This window comes from Centruroides sculpturatus, unplaced genomic scaffold (assembly GCF_000671375.1).
Source record: "Centruroides sculpturatus isolate CEXI.00-Female unplaced genomic scaffold, Cexi_2.0 scaffold1096, whole genome shotgun sequence".
NCBI lineage: Eukaryota > Metazoa > Arthropoda > Arachnida > Scorpiones > Buthidae > Centruroides > Centruroides sculpturatus.
The window spans coordinates 125,355-150,534 of record NW_019385525.1 but is presented as its reverse complement, the minus strand read 5'-3'; the positions used below and the strand labels follow the sequence as shown (position 1 = coordinate 150,534).

At 29.8% G+C, this 25,180-nt stretch overlaps 1 protein-coding gene across 3 annotated transcripts in view; it reads left to right on the top strand.

The window, feature by feature from the left end:
• The window catches only part of LOC111639809 (nuclear pore complex protein 14-like), a 63,245-nt gene that overhangs the window by 747 nt on the left and 37,318 nt on the right, over window positions 1-25,180 (top strand). For all 3 annotated transcript variants that reach the window (XM_023385758.1, XM_023385757.1, XM_023385756.1), the window contains exons 2-7: window positions 7,369-7,410; window positions 17,320-17,440; window positions 18,596-18,816; window positions 22,605-22,800; window positions 22,874-23,002; window positions 23,072-23,172. In XM_023385758.1, the coding sequence (XP_023241526.1) occupies window positions 7,375-7,410; window positions 17,320-17,440; window positions 18,596-18,816; window positions 22,605-22,800; window positions 22,874-23,002; window positions 23,072-23,172 (804 nt within the window). In that variant the 5' untranslated portion in view covers window positions 7,369-7,374. The remainder of the gene's footprint in view (window positions 1-7,368; window positions 7,411-17,319; window positions 17,441-18,595; window positions 18,817-22,604; window positions 22,801-22,873; window positions 23,003-23,071; window positions 23,173-25,180) is intronic.

Genomic DNA, 25,180 nt, shown 5'->3' with positions numbered 1-25,180 from the left:
TTCTCCTATCCTACTTCTGTATATTTCAATCTTCTCAGCTGTCATTGCTAAAGTTGGGGAAGACAGAGATTTGATGATTGTTGCCTCGTCTTATTTTACCTCAGAGCCTTGGGCTTGCGCCATTTGGGACAAAATCGTTGAATTAGATGCTTTTCTTATGGTGTATCTATGTTCTTTGAGCCTTACTCCCAAGTTTCTTGTGGTGACGCCGATATAATCTTTTTTAACATCCAGTTGTAAGTTCTCATAAGGAATCTTATACACCCCTGCTTTCTCCTCCACTTTGATACTATCCTTATCATTTCTCAAGATCTTATACAAATTAGGGGATCTTCTTAAAATCATTCTTGATTCCTTTCAACTGGCAATTTCTTTCATAACACTATTCATACTATTATTATAAGTAAATTTCGTGAGCCTAGTAGGAACATTACTTAAGGTTCTTTTTACTATGCCCCTTTCATACTTCTTAAGCATTCCTACAATTACACTTTTTCTGTAACCCAGGGTCTGGGCCATCTGCAATACTATATCAATCTCCTTCACCCTGTCACTGACTCAGTCACAATATAAATAAGCTCTCCTTATTAACACTTGGAAGGCTGCCATCTTATACCGATATGGATACATGGACTGGGAGGGTATATACAATGGGGTGTGTGTAGGTTTAATATAAATGCTTGTGGAGAAATGCCCTTTCATAAACTGGATATTAATGTCCAAGAATACATTCAAGGAACTCTTTTGTTCTAATCTCAATTTAAGTCCATCATTGTTATCATTGATTCTACTCATAAATTCATGCACCCTACTATTATTTCTCCATAAGATAAGGATGTCGTCCACATACCTGCTGAAATATACGATATCTTCTTTGAAACTATGAAGAACCCTTCTTTCTAGTCTTCTAACAACTAATTCACAAAGGATTCCTGAGAGGGGATTTCCCATCGGAACCCCTCTTTTTTGTCTGTAGACCTGACCACAAAAGGTGAAGCATGACTCATAGCATACTAGGTTAGCCAGTCCTTCTAGCTCGTGGGTGTAAAGAAGCAACTGGGAGTTTTTTATGTACAAGAAATCTAATAACGCATCCACGCAAGACTCAATCATTACTGAAGGATACATGCTCTCATAATCTAAAACTGTCGCCACTTCATCTTCCATTAAAGATATACCTTGTATTTCCTTGACAACAACAAGAGGATCCTGTGCCACTAGACTATCAGCATCAAGGTGTGAGGATAAATATTCGTGCAACCTTTTTTCTAATATAAAGGTGGGTCCTCTGCATTTCTCTACAACTGGCCTTAACTCAATTCTGGTCTTGTGGGTCTTAGCGAAAGCAAACAATCTTGGAGTTCCGGGCCTTGGGTTCTGGCATTTCTTGAGAAAAGGTAAAACAGCAGAAAGTACCAAGCGTTCCATTTTTGTTTTCAACCTGAAGATGGCATTAATTGGGCTGAAAATGTTTGTTTTTTACAATTATATTTATTTCTCAGCAAAAAAGGGTGTTTTGTTTCTCTTTATTTAATTGCTGAGCACTTTTGTGATATTATGTACAGTACAACTTGGCAAGGCTGATTTATGAACTGAGATATTCCAGGCCAAAATTTGCCATGTAAAGTGGGCTGATTGTAGGTTGTAAGCTGATCGCATGGTGCTTTACTGTACATATCATTTAAGTTTCTGATTGCTGTCATTTTATATTGATCTCTATGACAGTTTTTTATTTCAATCTTTACAGTGCGCATTTAACTTGCTTGGCCTTTGTTCTCCCACACAGGACTTTGTGGTGGGTGTTTTGAGATAATGGGGATGTTGTATGGTAATCATATTTGCATGGTTTGAGCTGTATGCTCTGGATTTTTGCCCTGTTTGAACATGTAATTGTTGGAAAGTTCCATTTTCTGAACACTGATGGGCAAATTTTCCTTCAGTATGTCAATGTAAATGTACTGTTTCATAATGCTATGGATGAAGTGTAAGCACTTATGATGCACTCGTACATCCTAAACAAGCATTGATCTCCATTGTTTCATTGTGGGAAAAATGTTTTCTTTGTTCAGTTCTGTATTATGTTTACATTGCACCACACACCTACCATAGGAATGGAACATGTCAAACATACTTTAATCAGTAATATGACTATTCCAGAAGGTCTGGGGCAAGTTGTGGTATTCTCCAGTAAACTATAAATTTTTTCCAGTTTACTTTGCTGATTAAACATTTTTTGGACATTTCTGCACAATTTGCATTTTTCACTGGATGCTCGCCCTGTATTGTTTAAAAACAAAACTATTTTATCTGGGTTGTTTGAATCATTCTTGTGTATTGTCAACAGTAAAGATGAATAGCAATAGAAAAAGCAAAGCTTTCTGTTGCATTCCAAATTGCAATTTCAAAGTCATTTGGGAGCCCAATATAAGTTTTCATCTACTCCCACATGAAAAACAGATGATTTGGAAATCAGAAATCGGAGAAGCTCATAAATATTACTGACAGAAAGAGTGGATTTGACTGTTAAGAATTGGCAAAAAAGTTTTCAGATTGTCCATCTTTATATGAACAAGTTATGCTGTCAGTTTTAAAGGATTTTTCCTTAAAGTTTAAAATCTCAGTAATTTTGTGTGGGATACAGGGCCAGATTTAAGCATTCCGAGGCCCTAATCTGAACTCTGTGTGAGATCCCTTACCAACCCTTAACATTTTTTTAAAAGTCAGTCATAAGAAGAAAAAGAATTAACATAAGCATATTAACTAATTTTTATTTTGTATAGTATTTAAAGTATATTTTGTTGGTTTGTAAAAAATTTTTTTACAAGATTTGACTTCAGTTTTCTTTTTTGTAAAAATTTTTGGTCCCTTGAAACTTGAGATCCTAAGCAAAAAGGTAACATAGCTCACTTGTAAATACAGTCCTGATGGGACAAATGTCAAAGCTAATGTTTTTTAACACAAAGAGCACAAATGTATAGAATGATCTCGCTCATTTGTTTTTATAATACCAAATGTAATGACATGTCTCACTAGCAATAATTGTTCTCCTATAAAATTTCTTGATAAACAGGTATAAGCAACATATATCATTATATCGGACAGTAACATATGATTAATTTTACGTTGTCTAGTTACAAGTAACCCAGATAAGTAACCATTTTGTAAAAATGCAGTGTCCTGTATATATTTCATGAAATATGCAAATATTTTTTCTGGTACAATATATCAAACTGTGCTGTCTGTTTGGTTATTGTAAAGTCTGTTGTTGATATCTGTCTACAGGGGTGGACAAGTTGGGCGGCTACACAGAGTCAAACTGCTAGAGGGTGACAAAATTAGCCAAAGAAAATAAAAATAATAAAACATTCTTAATTTAGCTTAATTTTACTTTTTGAAAATAACTAAGTAATTAAATGAGTAGAATTCAAGTCCTCAGATCTTTCAATTAAATTATACTATACCTATATTTTTAAGAGGATGGCAAATAACAGTTGAATGGGATCTTTCATGATTTTGACAATTTTGCTTAATAATATGCTCTTCTATGCAGGTTTATGACTACTTTTTGCTCTATCTCTTCATATCATTTGATTAGTAATGTTTATCAGGTTGATTATGTATGTAATTATTTATGTTTTACTATTTGTTACTATTATCTATATCAGGGGTGTCCAACCTTTTTGTTTCTCTGGGCCACATTGGAGTCAAGGAGTTTTGGGCCACAAGTATATATAATATATACTTGTGGCCAAATATACAAGTATATTTAAGGATTAACATGTCTATATTATAATAATAAGTATTAAATCTTTATCACGAAAAAGGATATTTTAAAAAATTACTTCGACAGACACTTTCAATTTTTACTTAGAAATAGATAAATTCATTTATTATTTGAAAAACACAAATATTTGTTTTATTTGGGTCTCTAATTAATAAAAAGTGACAAAACACCATTTTAAAGTGCATTTTTATTCAACTAATATATTTATAAATAACATGTAGCCCAAGAAGTAGCCAATACATCAAATGATAATTTCTATGTCAAACAAAAAAAAAAAAGTAGCCACATTTGGCGCAATGTAGCCAAATCTTGCAATGTTGGAAGAAATACTAAATAAAACTGGAGTTGTGACTCAAAGGATTATAAACCCAAATGCGGGGAAAGGAGAAAAGATAAAGAAGTGAGAAAGGTTGGAAAATTAAGGGTCAATATTTGCATAACATCTATTTAACCTTTCTCACTACTTTTTATCTTTTGTCCTTTCTCACCTTTCCCTCCTTTTCCCAAATTTGGGTTTTATTTTGAGTCACAACTCCAGCTTTATTTAGTAATCCTTCCTCATTCACACATCTCCAAGTATTTGAAAATATTTCCTTTCCACTCAAAAATAAAATATGAATAAAGGTTTATAACTTTGTGAAACTTCTTTTTTGAATTTATGACATTGAAATAAATAAATAATAAAAAAATTAAAACATTTTTTGGTTTTGTTTACACGTTTATTGGGTCGCATTGGAACTTGCCTTGGGCCGCATGCGGGCTGCAGATTGGACACCCCTGATTTATATCTATATTTTATATTATATATATTAAAAGCAAAATGTTTTGTCACTGATGCATACAAATTAATGTAAATTTAAAAATTAATTTGATTTACAATTTGAAAATTTCAGAACAATTTTTAAATAGTTTTTAAAAACATTGTTTTAATTTTTAATTGTTTTTTTTTTATTTTAGTTTCAGTTTTGGTTTTGATATAAAGGCAAGAGTTTTAATTATTATTTTATTATTTTTAAATGTAATCATTATTTTTAGTTTTAATTTATTTAGTTTTAGTTTTTATCATCAATTTCAGTTATTTTCTTTTAATGGGATGCTGGTTGTAACTTTAATTTGATGCATAATACCATCATCTGTGTCACTTCACTAAGACTATTGCATTAAACTATTTAGTCCACATGACCATGCCAGCTTCGAGTAGCCCACTTGACTGTTCATGGAGTAGTTGATGTTATATACCTCTTTGTGATAATTGCATTGTTGTTCCAAGCTGAACTGTGTGCTATTTTGGCAACCATTAAGTAGTGCAGCCAACACCATAGTTGCATGGACATCAATATTTTTACAGATTCAACAATGTTGGTGGAAGCACTTTATGGCTTACTATATGGACATCTCATTGTAGCAAACATTCTTGAAGAAGTCAGCAATGCTAGCAACATATTCACTATTCTATGGGTTAGGGGCCACTCTGGCTGAAAGGGTAATGAGAGGGCTGACTATTTGGCCTACTCTGCAGCAGCTCTTCCCCTGCATGAATCATGTTATCAGGCTATTCCACAGCTACATTTGCTACTGACTGCTTAAGCAGGCTGTCCGAAAATGGCAGATACAGTAGGAGGCAGAAGAAAGGGGTAGGTTACAAAGGAATTGTTCCCCATTGTCTCCACAAATATAAGTCCTACCATTTATCATAACACTACTCAATTCCTAACTGGAATGTTTTATTCCTACCTCCATAGGTTGGCAAAGCATCCAACAGAATTGTTGTATCTTTGGGGTGCCAGATGGGGTGAAACATTATCTTTTTAGCTGTTTGATGCTGGAGAATAAGCAACAAAATATCAGGATGCTGATGTCAGCAGATATGGAGTGGCTTTACAGTTTGGACAAACTTATAGGAAACAAATCCACCTGTGCTCTTTCAACAAACTAATATCAGCCTATTTTAAATGGACAACTATTGTCTAACTTGGTTCTTGTCAACACCATAGTGGAGGCAAATTAGTTACAATCTGTTGTTTGCATTGTTTGTTCTACAGAGTTCTATGTATCATGTAATTACTGTATGTATAATAACACTCTACAAATATTTTATGTATCATGATTGCATTTTCCATGTACTGTACATATTATATTTTATACATTCTATTCCTCTTATTCAGGGCTTCTTAAACTATGGGTCATGACCCCATTTGGGGTCACTTAGCAAAATCTTGGGGTTGTGAGATTTTAATGCAAAATATTGAAAATAATTTGTGAGACTTTGAAAATGGTACACTTTGTGTCATAGGTTTTGTGAGTTGTGCTATGTGTCACTTATGGTGCAGCGAGACAACGATTCAGCAACACTGATTGTAGTGTGAACTAGTGTAGTGTTGTGGCTTTTCAATGTATTCATTTGTCTCTGTTCCATTGTAACACAAGAGTGAACTGTGGTAGTACACCATTATTGTTTTTGCAAATTTGTATATATCTTTATATTTTTTGGGGGGTTGCGAAAAAAATCACAATCATAAATGGGTCTTGAATAAAAAAGTTTAAGAAGCCCTGCTCTTATTCATAATTATATATGACATGTATTTGGTATCCTTGTACAATGTAATAAATATCCTTTGTAATATTACCTCAGTGATGCCTTGTGGTACTGAGGCAGTTTCAATAAAGATTTATAAAAAGTGGAAGTGAAGTGATCCAAGAGACCATGACAGCCCAGCAGTATGTAAATGATATCTTGCAGCCACATGTGTTACCTCTCATGGCAGGGCTCCCAAGAGTCATTTTCCAACAGGATAATGTTTAATCACACACACAGCAAGGGTGTCACAGGACTGTTTCTGCTACATTGCCACACTTCCCTGACCTGCCAGGTTCTGATTTGTCGCCAATTGAACATGTCAGTGATCACCTGGGATGCCAAGTTGAACAGCCTAGAAGTATGGCTGAACTAGATAACCACATGCAGCAACTGTGGACTGAGATGCCTCAGGACACTATACAGCACCTGTATACTTCCATGTCTGCCCATATCACTTCTTTATTCAAGCTAGAGGTGATCCAACATGGTACTGGAACCACCCTTCATTTGTAGTTTATCATGCAATAAATGATCTTTTTGCTTTCATTTTGTAATCACTTACCTATATCATTGTTATATTACAGTTGTACAATTTTGTTTGATTTTGACAACTCCTTTTTGGTGTACTAATTTTATGTGAATAAGTGTATTACAGAATGCTGTATAGGGTGATTGAAAATGCATGCACAATCAAAGAACAAGTTTATATAAATTGGTTGTTGTTAAGGTCATCTAGCATATGTAAATTGTTATGATGTGTTTGACAAATGAAGTTGAACTATGTTGATTTAAAAAATTTTTTTTCCTAGAATGTATATGAGTTGTGCTTTTCAAATGTAATAATCTTGCATGTTCTCTAGTATTATTCTAGATTTTTTTGTTAAATATTTCTCATTGTTTTAATTAATTTAGTGAACTGTTTGTTCTTGTTAAATGTCATTCATTGTCATTTTTATAATCTTCACTTTTATAATTTGTTTTTTTAATATTTTATTTTATTTTTTAGATAAAAATGTGGGATGAACCACCTGTACCTCAAGAAGTAAATGTGAGTAGTTTTTAACATCAAATTTTAGACATAATATTACTTAAAATTTTCAAAGAACAAGTAATACTTTTGCTTTATAAATACACCAATATAATAAATTTAATTATATTTTTACTTTGAGAAGAATTAAAGAGAAATTAATCAGTCAGATAATGTGTAACTTTTACATTACATTAAAATAAAATAAGCCACCACACACACACACACACACACACTAAAATTATGGTAATTTAAAATAGCATATAATTCTTAGCATTCACTATTATTCATTGTTTCTCAGTTTAACTATAAGATTTTTTTTAAAGACTTTTACATTTGATTAATTTATTTTAAAGGCATATGAAGATTCCAAAGCTAAAAGAGAATGACTAGTTTTAAAATTGTAATTAAATTACATTATAATTTTATTTCATATTTGTAACACTTTGAACATTACTGAAATTAACTGAAACAAAATATGTAAATGATAAAAACAGCATAAACAGGCAGGAACTATGAGCATCTCTATTTTTATTACATTGCAAAAAAGTTATCTAAAATGAAATTTAGGAATTTTCCTCTTTATAATTTAGAAAAGTTTTTGAAAAAATCTTATCAATATATGTATGATAGCTTAAAAGAATGGTTAGGTTCACCATCCAAAAATATTATGTAATTAAAAATTGAGATAAGATAACCACTTTCTATTGGTGTTAAACTGTAGTTATCTTGTTCTTTAATTAATATAATAACTTAATTCAAGGTTTACAGTGATAAATTAATTACATAACTAAATACAGTGGGTGATCGGTTAACGAACAGTTCAGACAGCAAACACTTTCAGGAAAGATTTTTATATTTGGATAATGAACACCTAACAGAACAAACACAAGAAGTGATGCTGCATTTAAGATTTATAAAACTATATTTTAATGTCATCTATACATGGTTTATGGAATGAGTCTTTCACAGTTGTATACATACCCTATTTTGCACTAGTTAATTTCTGTTTTGTGAATTTTTTTAAGTGCGTTTCTGAACTTTTTATTTAAAAAATTGATAATATTATGGGGGCTAAAAAGAGTGGAGTGTCAAGAACTGTGTTCACTATAGAAACTAAGCAAGAGATAATAGCCAAGGTAAAGAGTGGGCAGATGATGTCTGATATTGTAGGCAGATGACTTCAACAGGTTTGTTTGTTTAGTTAAGTTATGGCAATGCAGAACTTGGGTGATCTGGCTGGGGGAATGTTTTTCTGGGAGGTCATTTTAAGGATAACTAGCTTCTATTCAGGTGTTACAGATGCCAAGAAAACCCAGAAAACTTCATGTGACCAGCCTATCCTTGTGAGGCACAAACCCAAGACTGAACTCCTAGTGTTCAGGGAATGGAACCACTTGGCCACTGGTGGGCCGACTTCAACAGGTAGATACAATCTTAGCTAAGAAATATATGATCGGAAAGAGTAACGAAAATTGCATCTGAGAAATAAAGATGTGTCATCCATGAAAAAATGGAGAGATTGCTTTTAGTTTGTTGTTATATGTAAGAAAGTATATAATTTTTTAATTTAATTTTTGGGTTTTCCAGAATGAATTAATCAAATTCCCACAAAAATCTATGGTAAATTGATAATCGGTTAACGAACAATTCAGATAGCAAACATGGTCTTGAAACAGATTATGTTTGTTAACCAATTGCCCACTGTATGTAAAAATGGTTAAAATTTATAGAAGTGCAAGTATATTGTTATATGGAGGAGTATAATGGGTGTTTGAGCAAAATTGTTGCACAGAAACAAACCTTTGTACTAATTTTCAAAATGCAAACAACAAAGCCAAATTTGTATTTTCTGAAAGGTCAGTTGTGTAATACTGCCAGGTATCCAGCATAGACTCAAGCATCACAAAATGTTGGAGAGTGAATATGCATTCAGACATTTGCATCAAGTTCTTGTAGAAAGCTAACAGGGACAAGTTGCCTGAAGCTCATCGCTTCATCCAAAGAGGTGAATATTAAGTCTGTCATATTATTTTGAAGCATGAGGAAACAGGAAGTGTTGAAAACAATCAGGATCTTATTGCTGTTTTCACCAAAGGGAAATTGAATGTTCTTGAGAAAGTAATGATTATAATGATTGCCTTTTACAGTAATATATGATCTCCAAGTTCAATTGTTCTCCTTCAATTGTTTTTAATACTTTGAACACAAAAACTGAGATTATCATACATAAAAAGCAAAAAGCTCCACAGTACAGCCAAGATTTAAAAAATTGGGTCAAAATCCAATGCTGATCACTGAGTCCATCTGTTTTAGAACAAAACTGTCATTTTTGATGAAGAAGTTTACTTTAAAATAAAGTGCATCCAGAAACACTATTATTCCTCAAACAGCAGTGAGACTCCTGCAGTTGTGAAATATATCCAAACTGAAAAATTACCAGTTGTGGTTTTGGCATCAGGTTGGATCCATTTAAAGGCTTGTCACAGTGTTATGTTTGAGAAAAATAACATGGTCAATGTTGATCTGTATATTAAACACTTTGAAGAAACAGTTGTTGCCTTTAATAGCACAGAACTACAGGGAAAACAAATATATATTTTGGTCAGACAAAACAAGTTGTCATTATCCAAAAAAGAAAAAAACTGTTGCTTTTTCAGTTTTTTTCCAAGCTAAAAACCCAACAAACTTTCCTTATTGTCAACCCATTGAATATTTTTGAGTTATTTGAGCTTGAGCTTTTTATAAAAATGGCTGAAGAGTTGAAACTAAGCAACAAATAGTTTGCAGGATTAAGCGCTATTTGAGAAAAATGGATGAAGCAGACATCAACTATACTTTTAGAAGTGTGAAGAAAAGGGATCAGCAGACTGGAAAAGGTAGCCCATATGCTGCAGTTTGCTAGTTGTTTATGTAACATTCCATTATTCATGTAAATTTCCATTAAATTATTTTTGATTTTTTTTAAATATTTATTTATTTATTTTTTGACGACCTATGTTGCAGTGTGGCAGTTTTGCTTGAACAACTGTTATATTGATATAAACAATATTTATAGTACAGATATGTATTCCTGTATAATGTATAAACTTATCTTAGAAAAAATAATAATTTTTAGTAAATATAGAGAAGTGAAAAATAGAGTTAATCAGATTTTGTTACAGAAGTAACTACAGTAGAGCATCGTTTATCCGAAAGCTGGTTATCCGAAAGCATTCCAGTTGGCAAATTTAAATTTTTGCTAGTGCTGTTGTGCTAATTTAGTATCAAAAATGTAAAATATTTGAGTAGCCCGAGAAATAGCCGAAGATTGCAATCTTCGGCTATTTCTCGGGCTACTCAAATATTTTACATTTTTGATACTAAATTAGCACAACAGCACTAGCAAAAATTTAAATTTGCCAACTGGAATGCTTTCGGATAACCAGCTTTCGGATAAACGATGCTCTACTGTAGTTACTTCTGTAACAAAATCTGATTAACTCTATTTTTCACTTCTCTATATTTACTAAAAATTATTATTTTTTCTAAGATAAGTTTATACATTATACAGGAATACATATCTGTACTATAAATATTGTTTATATCNCACGCAACGGAGAGAAATTTCAACATGGGATAAATTAATATATTTTTTTGTACATGATTCGTTATCCGAAAAATAAGTTATCCGAACCACCCCAGTCCCCAATTGATTCGGATAAACGACGCTCTACTGTACTATCATAACTCACTACAATGCTGTTTTGGGGATGAGGAAAATAGTATTGTTATACTCAGGTCTGCGGAGTCGGTAAAAAAACACTCGACTCTGATTCTGACTCCTGATAATTTTAGTAGGTCAACTCTGACTCCTGACTCTGGCAAAATTAAATACCAAGTCATTTTATGGGGGACAGAGGTACTCATAGGAGGTTACCCTACTCTGAATTCTGAAAGGAGCCAGGGGTGTTTACTCAAACACTTTTATGGTTAGTATTTTTAATATTTAACTTACATTAATATTTATTTGTATAAAAAAATTAATTTTTAACAAATATTTAATAAGAGGAGAAAGGAAGCGATAAAATTCTAGTCTACATATATTCAACAGCATTTGCACTTCAATTTCAACTTCTTGTTCAGAAAAGAAAAATATGTACTCTGATCAATTAGTCTGGCTTATTCAGAAAAATAGAGTACTTATTTAAAGCAGGGATAATAAAGGAATGATTCAAAAATATTCAAATTCAATTGGGTCAAAATAATTTAACTACTAAACACAAATACTACAAATACTACATATTTAATAAATTAAATTGATGCATTTTGTATTTAAAATAAATGAATTATAACAAAATACAAAAACATTTTAAAAAATTAATAAATATAAAATAAATTTTCTTTCATTTAAATAAAAAAACTAAAGTAAATTTAAAATGTGGGAGTTGGAGTCGACACATTTTTCCCAACTCCAACTCTGGCAAGAAATTCCATTTTTCCCAACTCCGACTCCACAGCCCTGACTGGCACTGATATTTTTCATGAAGTTAGACAAAACAAATGTGTTTTTGTCTAGTTCTCAGTTGCATTCTGTTGATTTTAGAGGATCCTAGAAGGAAAATTTTTCCTAATTGAAAAATAATAAATTATATGTTGTTCCACTGTTAGCCAATAAAGATTCTGAAGTTATTTTTAAAAAAATTGTCAGGATATACATACAGGATTGATGGTTGATAACAATTCCGATTTAGAGCCATTCAGTTTATTCAATCAACTTTAAATTGTTAGAATTATTTTAAAAAGGAAATGTCACTATGAACATTTTTAAAATTATATTGACAAAAATAATTTAATTGAAAATTTTTAGTTGTATTGGTGAGCTGTATAATGGCCTCCTTATTTCTGGACTTGTTACATCGTCATCAGACACAAGACCAACCTCAATATATCAATTTATTTTTCAATAGTATGCATTTCAAACCTACAGTCCCTCAACTTTATTACAAATTTTCTGCAAAATTGACATATTTACAACTCCAATTCATACAAAGGAATTTTGACATTGGCAATAATCATTTACATATTTATCCATTAAGTATTCACTTTCATTCTTCAAGGTTTTTTTTTACTGGTTTTGTTTTCTGTTTTCTTGGCTTTTTTTTCTCCCCTCAGATCGAATATAGACATTTTCTTAATATAAACCACTTTTGTACCTAGCAGAAGTAATAAATACAAACTTAACCAACACCTTAATATTCGCTGAGAAATTATTTTTATTAAACAAACGCTTTCGATCTATTCAATAGATCATCATCAGGTTTAAATAGAATATTGCTTAAATGGAAAAAGTTAAAAAATTCAAAAAATACTGTTAGTCAATAACATATCAATTAACAAGAATAACCAATATATAGTAAATGATACAAAATATGTAAAAATAAATAACATAATACTTGTAATAANAAAAAGATCTTAAAAAATTAATAAATATATATTCATTAATATTTTAAATAAATTTTATTTCATTTAAATAAAAAAACTAAAGTAAATTTAAAATGCGGGAGTTGGAGTCGACATGTTTTTCTGTCTCCGACTCCTCTGGCCAGAAATTCCTCCCGACTCTGACTCCATGGCCCTTGTTATTAGGTATTACAATTAGTGGGGTTCACCTAGCTCTTAACCATGTAGGCCCTGCATTGGTCACTGCAATTGTGAGGTTCCAGAATGGGTCTGAACCCAGAAAATTATAAGAATATGAAAGTAACAGATTAGTAATGAAAGAATGCATAGAATAAACAGCATTGCAATGAGGAGAAAATACTGCTAGAAGAAAAAACAAATGTATATTGTAAATATGTCCAGAAGAATTAAAATAAAGTGGTATAAATTGTGAGCACAAGATGAGTGACAACAGACATCAAGAAGTTATAGGTGTTCACTCTGGAGAATGAACGAGTCCTGTCATGGGCAGTCATAAATATGACAAATTGATAAAATAGATTAAACTTTAAATAAAATAAATAAATTTTAGATTTATTGTGAAGAGAGGATCATAATGTCATCATTAGGATTCTTGATTTTCATAGTATCAAAACATAATTGCTTAAAATATGAGAAAAAGGAATAAAGTTCAATAAAAAAATTCTTGGATAGAGTTGAAATAAGATATCAAATTGTACATGGATGATTGACCTTTCTTGCGTCCTAATCTAAGTTTGATTACACCCAAACAGAGGAAGGGTGATTAATTAGGAAGCGAAACAAATATGTAATCCAATCAGATTTCTTTTAATTTGCTAAAACCCTATATAAACAGTGGAATCAAGGACATCCTGATTCTTCCCTGCCAATTGTCCATATATACTTTTTCCATCTGCCTTACTTAAACTGCTTAAAATGAATATGTGTGTTCTGAACTTTGTGTCTGTGTGTTCTCTACTGACTAGAACCAAGGATTGTTTGCAGCTCTGACTCGACTTGACCTTCTGGATCTACTTGGCCCCAGGGCATCTATCTCATTGAACGGTATGTTGAGGAATGAATGATCTTATCTGGACTTCAAGACACTTAGAATTGATTTAGAGGAATTTTTGTAAGCTCCTTTTAAATGTTCTAATAAGCAGGTTAAACTTTGGAAGGAGACTTGTTTCTGTGTCTACTCTCCTACATATTCACCATCACTGCCCATCCACTCTGATTTTGGGGACAAATTAATGTCCCACGTGTTGGGAAACCAATACAATGAAAAATTCAAGTATGCCATTGGTTGTGACTACACAACCCAATAGTCATATTATTTTATCTGGGTTTTTACTATCATTGTGGCAGGTAAAAAATTACAATATTTGTGTAGGACTTTGGTCAGGACGATGGAAGTTCTATTATTGTACTGGGGTTTATAATTGTAATGGGTATAATTTTAAAGCAATTCAGTTGTATTTTATATTAAATAATGATTATATACAGGATGATGGAATTTCTACAGGAATGATTACTGGACTGAAACTAACACAGCTAACAAACAATACAGAGGTTGCAGCTAATGTTTTCATCATGAAAACGTGAACATCGGACATTCAGTGCCGCCTTTCTGTAAGTCTAGAAGTTTGACAATGGTGTTTGGAACATCAGTGAAATCATGCTTGACATTCCAAATGCCATTGTCAAACTTCTAGGCTTACAGAAAGGCAGCGCTGAACGTCTACGTTCATATTTTTTTGATGAAAATGTCAGCTGCAACCTCTCTATTGAAACATTCTGACATTAATTTAACAAACTGGAATTATATTTTTACTAAATTTGTAATGATATTTACAAATTTATTAAATATATGTAAATAATATATTTAAAATATTTGTAAAATAGCAAACACAGAACTGACTGTAAAATTTATTTATGAAAAAGAAGAAAATAGGAAACTTAATTATTTAGATCTCTCAATCATTAGAATCTTTTTTACTGTAAATATGAGAAATCATGTAATATGAAAAAATTTCCTAATTTCAACTTGCTTACTGAGATATATAAAGAACACTACATATACAATGGAATTTTAAAATATTTAAAATATATGGTTGCTGTTTTGATGCCGAGGAAGCAAAAACTGTCATTACTGGTAGAATGCAACAACAGAGAGAGAAATTTTTGAGGACAGGATGAACATGTTACATTTTTTGTATGTTCTTCCTAACTTAGTATAAAGTTGCTACTGAGAATAAATCATATAGGAACACTCCTCTTGATGGATAAAGTAGATTTTTATTTTCTATGATTTACAATGGATATCAACTTATTGTTCTCAATATCAACTTTAGGCTAAGTTCCAAAGAATATACAACTAATTGAGAGAACAGCAAGCAATCAAATACTAAGCTTATTACACATTACAAATAAAAGCCTGAAAAGGCTGATTGATTTTTTTGAGGAATAGCAGATTGCCTATATGTTTTAATTTCATCAATAAAAATATTTGTCTGTGTTGCTTTGTGAAGTTAGTTTTTGGTTACCCCATTTATATGGCAGCAAAGCTAATCATCAATGTTGTATCAAGAATATTCTAATTGAAAAGTATTTTTTCAAATAAAAAATTGATAAAATGAGAAAATTTTCTATTTTTATACTTAAAAAAACAAATATTTTTATTTTATAAAAAACAAGTAAAACGGCAAAGCCATTCTTGGGATAAGACTATGTCTCAGAGAGTGCGAGCAATGCGTGCACAAATCTCGCACTTGTGCCTGTTTGTAGAAACAGTTTCAGCATTTTATATTTTATTTTAACCTGGTTCTCAGTCCCTTGACTATCTACAAGTCTGGTTTATTTTATGTGTGCATGATTTGGACACTAAATACTCTGTGCCAAATTGCAACTCCTGACATGTTCCTAATATTTTTGTGCCATTGACCCATCTTTGGAAAAGTACAATTTCAAATTATCTTTTTTTATGAATAATCCATGAATTATCCAGATGACAATACTTCATACTTATAGGGTGTGCAACCATTGACAGCAGCATGATTTTAGAGACTAGGCATAGTTTTGTCAAAAAGATATTTTTAAGTGACAGTTTTGTTAAAATATACATATATTAACAAAAATATCAACAAAAAAGTAATAATATAATCTGAAACAGCTATGTTATTCTTGCATGTTTAAGAAATTGAATAATAATAATTTTTGTACTGATTTATTCTTTATCACTGAATAATTAATAAAATAATTATAAAAGAAATTTTTAAAAAATATTTTAAGTTGTGGGTTAACTGTAAATTTTTAAGTACTTGAATATAACAACTAACCTCCAAAAAACCAATAATGGTGCGTTTTTTTTGGAGGTTAGTTGTTATATATCACAGTGTGCTATTGATGTTTTACTTGAATATGAGAACCTAATTTATTATATACACTTTAGCAACAAGAAATCTGATATTTTAATTGAGATGCTAACTAGTATTTTCAAGTTTAATTTTGTCATAAATTTGTATAGATCAACTAATGTTTCAGCTATATAATTAATTATCTTCCAGGTGAAAGTAGAATGTAGAGTACAAAAATTTTGTGTTTCAAATCTCAATAACTAATTTATTAAAACAAATTAGAGCAGTTCCTAATATTTTGTGTCGTTGACCCATTCTTGGAAAAGTACAATTTCAAATTATTTTTTTTTTTTATGAATAATCCATGAATTATCCAGATGATAATACAGTACAAGTCAACAATCTCTTATCCAAAATTCTGAAAACTGTAAAGTTCCAAAAACCAAAGTTTTTTTTTTTTTTTTTTTTTGTGGAGTATTACTACTACTAGTGTGCACAACAATAGTCGTTTTCAAGTTGGATGTGTTTCTGCTGCTTATGGACCATATATGCTCTTTCACATGTTTTGTATAGGTTTATTTTTATTTGATTGTTTTACAATAACTTAAACTAGTAAGTTACAAAAAGTTAATTTGGACTGTACAGCCAATTTAAATACTTTTATTACAGTGATTAAAATACTGTTTGACAATTCGTGAATTTGAAGTTTAACTTGCATAAACATCGTGGATGCTAACTTCATAACTGACAAGGAGTCATAGATACATATTATATTTAATTCAAGTCTTACAGGAGCATGTTATTTTTTTGTAAGAAATGAAGATTAGAAGCAAAATATGTCAAAAATGATTTACCAAAACACAAAGCTTTAATATTCCATGTTGGTGATATCAGTAATTAGTGGAACTCTAGGGAATCCTTACTTGTATAGATGACAGTATATGGTATATAAATACAATACTACCATTCTGAAATCTGAAAAATTCTGAATTCCAAAATGTGTCTGGTCCCAAGGATTTTGGATAAGGGATTATTGATCTGTACTAAGAAGTAATAAGAATATAGAACTTTTTCTTGAGAGATTCATTGATATTTTCTCAACACATTTTTTAAGTACTTCTATTTTTTACAGTGGTTTGGCTTCAGATCATTAAGAAAACTTCAAATACCATCTGCACTGTGTGATAAGGATGTTGTTAATATAGTAGCTTCCTCTAGTAAATATGGATTAATATTTGTTGGATGTGAACAAGGTAAGAAAAATATACTTTATGGATATATATATATACATATATATGCATGCCATCACATACCATAGTACATGGATTTCCAATTTTTTAATTTTGCATTCAGTACAGGTATCCCTTGATTAATATGGTTAATTAATCCCTTGATCCTGCTACTGCATATATCAAAATTGTGTTAATCAAAATATAGTATCTATGTTAAGTAAAGACAGCTAGTAAAGCCACATAAATTAAAACTTCTGCTGTGTATATAAAGGGATTATCACAATTAATTTCACATGTTAATCAAATCTTGTGTTAAGCAAAACTGTATTAAGCAAGAGGTATCTGTATTTTCTGTATCATTCATAGTTTCAGAATAAAAAATTGTGAAAAAAGACTTATAAATATTAATTGTTAAATTTTTTCAACTTTTCATTCCTTCCGTCTCTGTTTTCTTTTTGTGTAAATAAAAAAATCATAATCTTTTATAAAAAAAAAGGTAATTTTTAAAACAATTTTTAAATAATAATTTAATTTTTTAAACGTATGTATGTATGTATGTATATAAAATTAACTTATAAATGCTGAGGTAATGCATCTGGCTTAGAGATGTTTATATACAAATATAAACATCTGCAAGTCAAGTAGTTGGGGATAATATAACTGGCTGAGTGCCACAGTGGAAAATTATAGGCTGTGTGTGCTGAGTCAGCTCTAGTATCTAGTATGGTGTGTATCTAAATTAATAGTTCTGGAAGTGAAGATTGGACAGAGTTCTGAGTAGTGTAATTGATAACGCATACACTTGGTATGCAGCAGTTGTGGGTTTGAGTCCTACTCTGGTTCAATTCTTTCTTCCAGAATCTTCTGAATTAATTAATAAATATTAATTTAATTGTAATTATTAAATTTAATAAGAGATAGCATCTAATGCCTACCTATAGGCCAAATTACTTAGCGTTTAATTATTAATAGTAGCAGTAATATAGCCTGATCTAATCTGGCAATCATTTTACTCTAATTTTTAGTGTTTTCTTTCTATCATAGTCAATCTAAAAAACTATTAATTTTTTAAAATTTTAAATATAAAAACAATTTTATAATTCTATAGAATTTTTAACATTGATTACTCATTAATTTCACAAACTATTTAAACATGTTTACATTTTAATTTTTTAGGATTTAAAGTGTTAAAATTAGATGATGTGTTGAATTTAAATTCTGACACTGAAACATTAAAACAAGAAGCTGTAGAATATCCTTGTCAACATGTAACGTTAGATTCCTCTCCAGTGTTATTAAACTTAAGCTGTGACGATATGACAGTAGTAGCATGCATTTTAAAAGATGAAAGTTATCATGCAAAATTTTTTGATATTACATCATTTTCTAATGCATCGGTAAGTAGTCATTGGTATTAATGATCTATAAATTATCCTGATTATTGTTAATATTTATGTACAGTAGGCTTACGTTATAGCAACTTTTAGAGCTCTGTGAAAAGCAGATGTTATATTGAATATTCCAGTTTTGCAGGAATATGCTGATTATGTTACACAATTTTGTGTCTATATAAGAAAAATACTCTGAAACTTAAAAAATTATATTTTAAAATTATATTAATTTTTAAAATTACTTTAAATAATATTATGGAGTTGTTTTTAGTTTACCAGATCACAGGTATGAATTCCACTTCAGACATGGATGTTCGTGTGTGTTAGATTTTAATGGAAATTGTTGTTTTAAAGTCAGTAAAAATGGTATTGCATGTAAAATTAATACACTAACTAAAATTTAAAAAAGAAATTAAAAAGTAAAGAAATATATTACGTTATAATTATAATTTGTTTTTAATATTTAAATGATAGTAAAATTAGAAAAATGAAAAATCAAACAATCATATTACAGTTATTTGATACTATGAATGCACATGTTACTTTATTATTATTGGAATTATTATTGCCTTGGTAAAAAATATTAAAATTATATATTTCTTATGGAAAAATTTTTTTCATTTTAGAACAAATCAGTTTTCGAACAACTTTTAGGAGTAAATTAAGTTTGAAAACTGAGGTTTGACTGTGTATAGTGGTACCTCAGTACTTGATCAAACAATCATAACCTATTAGAACAAATTTTCAGTTAATAACAAATATTTTAATTTTAATTTTGTCACCTGTAAAAAACATTTTCTGTGATAAAGATGAGTAACTAATTTAAAAATAAAATGAAATCTTGGACAGACATCTTGTCAGACAAAATTATATTCAATTCAGTTTGTTTTTTTCATTTAATGCATGTGGAACACAATCATCATGTTGGTGACACACTAAGATTTGTTACAAGTTCACAAGTTGTTACTTGTTGATTTTTAACAATTTCTTCTTGAAATTTCAGGAAGAAATTAAGCAAAGACAGCTGTTAAAGCTGCATTAATGAAAACTTCTACTGCATATTTATATATGCAGCAGAATGTCAAGGGAAATGGAATGTCAAGTTAATTTTGCACATTAATCAAATCCCATGTTAAGGAAGGGATATCTGTAAATGCATATCTCACCTTTAGTTTTAGTTTTTTCTGTTTATTTTCTATGCTTGAATTTACACTTTGATATTGCTATACACACTTACTTGAACTTCTATTTTAAAAACTGACAAGAGTCTAATAATTTTCCTTTTTCTATATAATAACTTTGAGAGAACTATTTAGAAGATTTTGTTTAAAAGTTAAGTGGTCAACTCTTAAACTCAAGTCAATGGATGTCATTAACATTGGAAATTTTTCTGTTTAATTTTTTGAATTTTAGCACATTCTATTATTACTATATATATTTATAGACTACTACCAAAGATGAATTTTTTAAACTCCTTTTTTATAAGTCTTGTTGAAAATTAAAACACGTGCACAGCAATTTTAATGCTAGTAGTCTAGAACTCTTGTTCTTTTCATTGCTGTAAAGTGACTTTTGAGGTCTAAAATGATTATATATATTCAAAATGATAGGTCAGTCATACCTGTGCAGTTTTCTGCCGTATTTTTGTATAACAGCATTACTTTCCATTGTATTTCGTTAAACTAAAAGTGATGTCATTACCATTTTTGTTTCATTTGCTTAATTTTAAAACACTGTACAAATCCATTTTATATTAATTAAAAAAACATTCAAAAACAATTTAATATTATTAAATAATTTTCAAGTTAAAAAGACAGTAATAAAATAAATTTTTTATGTAACATTTTGTAAACAATAATTGGATGACGAAAACAGAATTTCACAATTTTATTGTATGACCTTGCCATTAGATTTTTACCATATAAGGAAGAACATCTTTTATTGAATGCATTAATAAAATGTATCAGTACTCTCCTCAGGCCCTTTTTTGCTGGATCCTGCTCAGATGATTTTTCTGGTTGTCCAACTTATCAACTTTATGAGAATTACATATATATACACAAAATATGTAACGTTTTTGTATTCCTAAAGTTTTGTTTGATTCCAATTTTTAAAATGTGTGTACCATAACACTTCAAAATTTAAATAAATGTATGTTCTTTCCAATTTTAACAGATCAGTTAACATCTCTATGTGAATGTATCTAAAATTAGTTTAGCCTGATTTTTGTGTATATTTTAAAAACATTATTACACATCTAGAATAGTTACCTTTAAAAGAACCTGTTCACATAATGTATTAAAGTTTTTTTTTGTTTTATTGAAAAATTAATTTAAAAAATCCCTAAATAAGTGGCATAAAAAAGAAGTCAAATCAGACTAATTTACTTAGTTTTTTTAAAAAACAAAAAGTAGCCAGAATAACAATAACAATTCCAGAATTATGGGACCATTGATTTCAAACCAGGATGTCAAAGTAGATCCAATATCTCTCATATTGATAGCCTTGTTTCAAGACAAAACAGAACAAGGTTATCTGTATGAGAGACATCAGGTTTTTATTATATTTTCTTTCTCATCCTGTCAAAGGTTTGTTAACATTTCAGGAAAATTTGTGTATCAGAAGTCATTCTAAACTATCACTGGAAAAATTGTTTTATTTTGTCTTGCTCATTTGATAGCTTCAAATTGAAATTTTTTAAAAGCTATTTTTATATGTTATTTTGCTGATGCTAAATTTTCTCAATTGTAATGAAACATAATAAATTATAATTATTTATTTTATTTTTTGAATGTAGTATCAAAATAGATTTGTACGAGGGCTATTTTTAAATAAGGTCCATTTGTGAATGAGAGTGAGAATGACACACAATTGCAGCAGTGTGCATGAGCATCTGCTTTTAGCATGCTTTGCGCATGTTTAGATGCCATTTGCAGTCGTATCGTCTATCTGTGTGCTGAGCTGTAGAAGTTTATAATGTTTAAGAAAATTGAGTCGCCCGCCAACTTTAAGATATGATCTGTTATTTGATTTCAGCACAAAAGATCATGGTAACTGTCTTTTGGGACAGGAAAAGGACTTTGTTAGTGGATTTTATGCCAAGAGGCACAACAATCAATTCTGATGCTTATTGTGACCTTGAGAAAACTCCACTGTGCTATACAAGACAAGCGGTGTGGCCTAATGTCTTCTGGCGGCAGGTGGCAGATTTCTTTGAAGGCAGAATTTAAAAAATTTTTGAGCAGTATGTTTGACAAATGTTTGAACAAAAATGGAAATTATGTAGAAAAGTAGATAAAAGTATGTAGAATATGGGAAAAAATATATTTTAACAATATTTACAGTATTTTTCTTATAAAAAAAAACGGACCTTATTTAAAAATACCCTTCGTATATGATGATAGACAAAGGTTATAATTCTATAAAAAGGGAATGAATTACAGAAATAATTATATATTTTATAAGAGATAGCTGTGGATTCTGCAGATAGGGAGTTTTTTCGAATGATATAGTTTTAGGAACAAACTACCAAATGTACTGTAGCAATAGTTTGTATATAATTATAAAGAAGTAAAGAAAAGACTGACTTTTATTTATGAATGTGATTATTAAAAATAATTATATAACAATGAAAATAACATTTTGTGCAAGCAATAATTATGCTTAATATATTCAATAAATATATTTCAAGTAACTTTAATTTTTATGAAAAATAGAATGATTTAAATACTTAGTATCTTTATCAATACATTTTTTTTCCCCCAAAATAAATTTTAATATATTATTGTTTTTAGATTATAGCTGAACCATTTACTAGTGTTCGTTTAACATCCACACCAAATGTATTCATTCGAGATATGATTTGGAATCCTAAGGTAGCAGAAATGTTTGCAGTATGTTTAAGTGATGGAACTGTTAGTGTATATGAATTACATGAAACATCTCTTAAGATTGTTGCTACTCTTCCTTCTACTATTAAAGCTACAGCTTGTAATTTTTTCTTAAATATTCATTTTTGAAATTTTGGAAACATAATAAAACTAAAGTCTAATGTATGTTTTAGTAAGTTGGAGTCCTAAAGGGAAACAAATTGTCATTGGAAAAGAAGATGGTTCTTTATCACAATATAAACCAAATCTTAAGGAAACTAAAGCTATACCAGCTCCAAACAGATTTGAAAATCCAGTGTCTGGTAAATTTTTAAATTTCTAATTAAAAATTAAACGTTTGTGAACTTTTTTAAAAAAAAAATATTTTTCAGTTATTAATATTTTGTGGCTAACTACACCTGTTTTTGCTGCTGTTTATGTTAACAAAAATAGTAGTGATTTGATGCCATCATTAGTCTTAATTTCAGCACAGGTAAGCTGTATGTTTTAAATCTCATGTATCTTTTCATAACATTATTATTTATTTATTTATTTTACATTGAATGTTGGAAATGCCATTAGACAGTTGATTTTCACCCCCATTAATAACAAGCCTTAAAGAAGAATAAAAATACAAAAAGAAAAGAAAAAACAAACAAAGCTATAACACACTACATAAAATATATAGCAGAAAAAAATATAAAAATACATTCATTAAAAAACACAAAAATCATACAGTAAAAAACATATATTCAGCAGTATGATTAATAAAAATTGTAATTGTAAATAGTAAAAATGCATGAATAAAAATTAAAATAATAATAATAATAAGTAAAAGATTAATAATTTTAAATCTATATTTAAAGTAAATTACAAGGTCTGATTAAAAAATATGGGGGACATTTTTATGGATAACTGTATATTTGAGTAACAGATTTAAATATTTCAAAAAGAGAGATTGAAACTTTTCCAAATTCTGTCATATTTTCAATTTTCTTTTGTTAGGTCTTGGACCTACAACAGCATTATTAATTAAGAGTTGTGATTAGTGTTCTGTGATTGTGCAAAATAGCCAATTTCAAAGTAAAATGTGTATGAATCAAATTTTGGTTTAATTTGGGAAAATTTGGTCAAAACTGTTGAAATGGTTAAGAAAGCTTTTAAAGAGAATGCCATGATATATTTAAAGATTTATGAGTAGTATAACATTTAATGCTTATCAATTGAAGATGGTCTGAGATCAGAAAGACTGTTAGCATCTAATTCAATGACAAAGAAAGAAATTGTCTGCTTGGTCAGGCAAAATTAGAGAATAACAATATGAGAAATGACAAAAAAGGTTAACATTTTCATGGTTCTTGTCAAGATATTCTTGATGGGTTGGAATATAAGAGGGAATATAAAATTTTTTTACTTGAATCTTAATTCAAGAACAGAAATATCAATATTTGGAAATTGCCCAGGAACTGCTTGAACATGCTGTAGACAATTTCTTAAAATCCATTATTACAGGTGAAGAAATCTTGGTTTATGAGGGGAAAATGGATACAATATCAACATTAAATAGCAATCCAACAAATGGAGAAACTCAAATGAACCTTGTCCAAGAAAAGCACCTGAGTTATTCAAATATGCAACTTACATTTATTGTGTTTTTTTAATTGCTTTGGGTTATTGCATTATGAATATGTGCCATTTGTTATAAATGTCAATGCTGAGTTGTATATAAGTCTTTACAACTCTGAGAGCAAATTGATGAAAAAGATAAATTTATGGAAGAGAAAAGCTTGGCAATTATGTCATGAGAATGCATAGCAATATACAACCATGCTAGTGAAGGAATTTTTGACATGAAATTTTTTCTGTTTCCTCAGCCACCTTATTTTTCAGATTTGTTTCTTTTTCCATGTCTCAAGTGACCATTAAAAGCATAACAAAATTGCAGAATGCTCTTAGGACCATTCCACAATAAGCATATATGGTTGCATTTTAGAACTGGAAAAAGAAATTCCAGAAATATATTGTAACAGAAGGGTATATTGAGGATAAGAACTATTAAGTAGTTTAGATGTACAGTATTTTTTGCATTTTATGAATAAAGTTCCTAACTTTTTTGATCAACCTTTTATATATTAATTCATCTATTTTTTTAATTAGTTGTTGTTAGAAAATATTTTTATCTAGATTAAAGTAATAAATACACAGTTCTTCAGCAAAATCATAAATAAATATTTATATAGTTTACTAGCTTACCCATCGCGCATTGCTGCAATCTCAGAAGAAACGAAATTCAAGCAAACTCATTATGATAAATTAAATTTACATTTTATCATTTTTATTGAAACTTATTATTATTATTATATTATTATTATTATTCATTTTCATCAGAAAAACATTTCAAAGTGTCATTTCAATTCTATTTATTTATTGGAGTGCTTGTGGATACATGATATTTTTTGTTTTTCCGTCTGGTGCATACACGTATCAATATACAGTAGCTC